Source organism: Plasmodium reichenowi, chromosome 12 (assembly GCF_001601855.1).
Source record: "Plasmodium reichenowi strain SY57 chromosome 12, whole genome shotgun sequence".
In the NCBI taxonomy this organism is placed as follows: Eukaryota; Apicomplexa; class Aconoidasida; order Haemosporida; family Plasmodiidae; genus Plasmodium; species Plasmodium reichenowi.
Window position 1 is genome coordinate 1,818,165 of NC_033657.1, and position 3,856 is coordinate 1,822,020.

At 20.0% G+C, this 3,856-nt stretch overlaps 2 protein-coding genes across 2 annotated transcripts in view; both read right to left on the reverse strand.

Moving 5' to 3' along the window:
• Positions 1-16: 16 nt before the first annotated feature.
• On the reverse strand, positions 17-644 carry PRSY57_1248900 (cutA, putative; the record flags this gene model as incomplete). Its single annotated transcript, XM_020115118.1, has 3 exons — positions 17-115; positions 219-311; positions 432-644. Coding segments are annotated over 3 exons (405 nt in total), but the record flags the coding sequence as incomplete, so codon positions are not given.
• A 565-nt stretch (positions 645-1,209) lies between these two features.
• Positions 1,210-3,856, reverse strand: part of PRSY57_1249000 (leucine-rich repeat protein) — a gene marked incomplete at both ends in the record, with an annotated part of 3,571 nt that continues 924 nt past the window's right edge. The window contains 2 exons of the mRNA XM_012908901.2: positions 1,210-1,244; positions 1,653-3,723. Coding sequence (XP_012764355.2) covers positions 1,210-1,244; positions 1,653-3,723 — 2,106 coding nt within the window. The remainder of the gene's footprint in view (positions 1,245-1,652; positions 3,724-3,856) is intronic.

The following is a 3,856-nucleotide window of genomic DNA, read 5'->3' on the forward strand; positions in this document are numbered from 1 at the left end:
TTCTCTTTTTTTTTACTTCTGGTATTTCATATGGGTGATTGGATTTTACCAATTTTACTATTTCATCAAAAAGATGTTTTTTTGTTTTTATCATCATTAATACTTCGTTATCTTTCTATAGAAGCAAACATATAACATATATATATATATATATATATATATATATATATATATATTAATACATATGTATGCTTATTCTTTTCGATTTATCTTCTTACAGCTATTTCTCCTTTCCAATGATACAAACTAAGAATGCCAGGGATAATATTTACACAACTTACTAATTTTTCTTCTAATAATACATAAGATATCTGAAAAAAATAAGTATATTAAATAAATATATAGTATATTATTTCACACAACCATTATACCTTCATCATTTTATCATTTCTTATGTATAATTTTTATAATTTTTACATTTTTGTTTTTACCTTTTCAGCTACCTCCTTACTTGGGGTTGTAACATAAACTGCTATGAATGGAGAATCGTGTTTTTCCATGTTACTTTTAATGTGATATTTTCTTTGAGATTTATTTTTGTATTTATTGAAGCAATTATTTTTAGTTAACTTATTGAAATGTATAATATGATTTAAAAAAAAGGGATATGAATTTAATTTATTACACCTTTTTTCTGCTCTCATAAATAATGTAAAAAACATCATCAAAATATTAATTATATACATCAATATGTACAACAAAATAGAATAAATGAAAAATAAATAGGATGTATATATGTGTATATATAGATATAAAAAATAAATAAATAAATAAATAAATAAAACATATATATGTTTATATATATATATAATATTTATCCTTGGAAAGATAAAATGTGCTTATAATTTATGATACAACTTTATAGCAATATTTAATATGTTTCACATTTTTTTTTGTTCGACCAAAATTATGTATTTGTAAAAAATCTCATTACATAAAATATATATTTGTATATCATAAAAATATAATTTTATAAGTATTTAAAAAAAGAAACTCATCTTAATAAGCACATAAATATAAAGCATATATATAAATATATATATTATATATATTATATATATTTTTTATCTTTTTTAATATATATCATTATTACAATTCTGACTAGTTATTATATAAAAATATATATATATTATAAATGTATATATGTATATATTTATTTATTTATTTATTTATTTTATTTGATTTTATTTTATGTTTATGCCCTACCAATTAATCTTCCTTTTTATAATTCCACCAATCCGATTCTGAAAAAAAAAAAAAAAAAAAAAAAAAAAATTAATAAAATAATATACTTTTCAAAAATTACATTTCTGGAAAACATGTGTCGATATAAATATGATTAAATGGAAAGTAAAATGATTGAATATATTTACATCGTTACAATTATTGTCATATGTATAAAAACATATAAAAATATAAACATATAAACACATAAACATATACACACACATTTATACATATATCTACACACATTTATACATATATATACCCACATTTATATTTATGTTTATATTTATGTTTATATTTATGTTTATGTTTATGTTTATATTTATGTTTATATTTATGTTTATATTTATATTTATGTTTATATTTATGTTTGTGTTTATATTTATGTTTATATTTATGTTTATGTTTTTTTTTTTTTTATTTACCTGTACTGTTTTTGTCTGTGTTATCTTCCGAATCATACAGAGGGATCAACATGGGTGGGATTCCCCTTATAGTGAGCGGTAAATTTTTAAATACGAAATGATTAGTTTTTAGAAATTTATATTTTTTATAAGATATTAAGTTAGTAAATGCTTGATATGTATTATCACTTAAATCTTGACAACATGATATATCTAAATATTCTAAGGTACATAAAGATGTTTTTAATGATTTTAAAAGATAAGAAATACCATCATTATTTATATTACAACCTGAAAGATTAAGAAATTTTAATCCTTTTAAGCAATTAGCTGAAAATATATTATTACTATTATATAATTTATTAAATTGTTCATTTTTTTTATATATACAATTTCTACGCTTTTCTTGAAGATATAAATTTTTGGATAAATCTGTTGCTCTATAAAAATTCGATATCCCAATGCATGAAAAAAAATTATTTTGTTCATTATGTCTATTAATTATTATATCTTTAAATATATTTATATTAGTAATATCTTCTTTATTATTATTATTATATATACTGTTTGTATTTTTATATGGATTAGCATTCATATTATTATTATCACCATATTTTTCATTATCAACATCTTTTTTATCACCATATTTTTCATTATCAACATCTTTTTTATCACCATATTGTTCATTATCAACATCTTCTTTTTTATCACCATACTTTTCATTATAAACATCTTTTTTATCAACATCTCCTTTTTTATCACCATATTTTTCCTTATCAACATCTTCTTTTTTATCACTCATTTTATTTATGTACATATGAAAATCTTCGTGCGTTGAGGACGAATTTTGTTTTATAAATTCATACGTTTCCTTAAGGGTAGTCTTAATAAGATTGGCTTGATTGATCAAGGCATCCGATATATAAATGCAAGAATTATTAGATAACTTATTATAGGCTAAGGAGAGCTCAGAAATATTTAAATTTTCTGACAGATTTTCATAACAAAATCTTTTTATTTTTTCATCTGTTATATGATTATTAGATAAATTGATAATTTTTAATGTGTGGTTCTTTTTTAAACATTCATTTAAAGGGGTAAGATCTGTGATACGATTATATGAAAAATCGATCTCTTCAATTTTATTGTCTTTATTATGTTGGATATGTAAACAAAATGTTTTGAAGTTATCATCATTTATATTATTATTTGAAAGGCAAAGTATGCGTAAATTTTTTGCCTTATATAAATTTTTTATTAATTGTGTGAATATTCTATTTTGGCTAGTTATAATGTTATATACGTTATTAAAATTATTATAACAATCATTGGTATTGTCATTCTTAATATTATTCTTATCCATATTATTCTTATCAATATTATTGTTATCACCATCTGGATGATCTCCACATATGCTTGCTAAATATAATTGTTTTAATTCTGGATGTACATCAAACAATATCTCAATATACTTTGGAAAGTTTTCAAACATAATATTATTCTCCGATATGTTTAATATTTCTACATCTTTACATTTAGGTAGAAAATAAGAAATAGCTGTATTATTAATTCCAACATTTTTTAGAACAATTTTATATTTCTTTTTGTCTTTTTTTTTATGTAGTATGTCACTTAATTTGATTATAAAATTGGTACCTAAGAAATTATCTGATATATCAATTTCTTGTAGATCTTCATTTTCTTCTTTATTTTTAATGATCGAAAAATATTTATCATCATTACATATATGATGATAATCATTAAATTGTTTGGGAATTATATAGTTATCTTCTTTGTAATTTAGAATATTATTACAATTTTTATATTCAAATATAAAATCCTCCTTCTCATTTGCTTGTATTATATCATGACACTTGTTTTGATTTATTTTATTATTGTTTGTTAACATATTTTCTTCTACATTATCAACATGATAAATATTAAAACAGGTTGAATTTTCTTTTATGTTGTCTTCAAAAAATTCTTCAATAATGTCAATTGCACCTTGGCATTTTATTAAATTATTAGATAAATTGAGACACCTTAGATGTGGTAGATACTTTAGGCACTTCGACAAGATGTTGGCGCTATCCTTGATAAATAAAAAAAAAATAAACCATAAATCATAAATCATAAAAGTAAGACAATATAATAAAACATAAGAAAAAAAAAAAAAAAAAAAAAAAAAAAAAAAAAAAAAAAAAAAAAAAAAAAAAAAAAAAAAA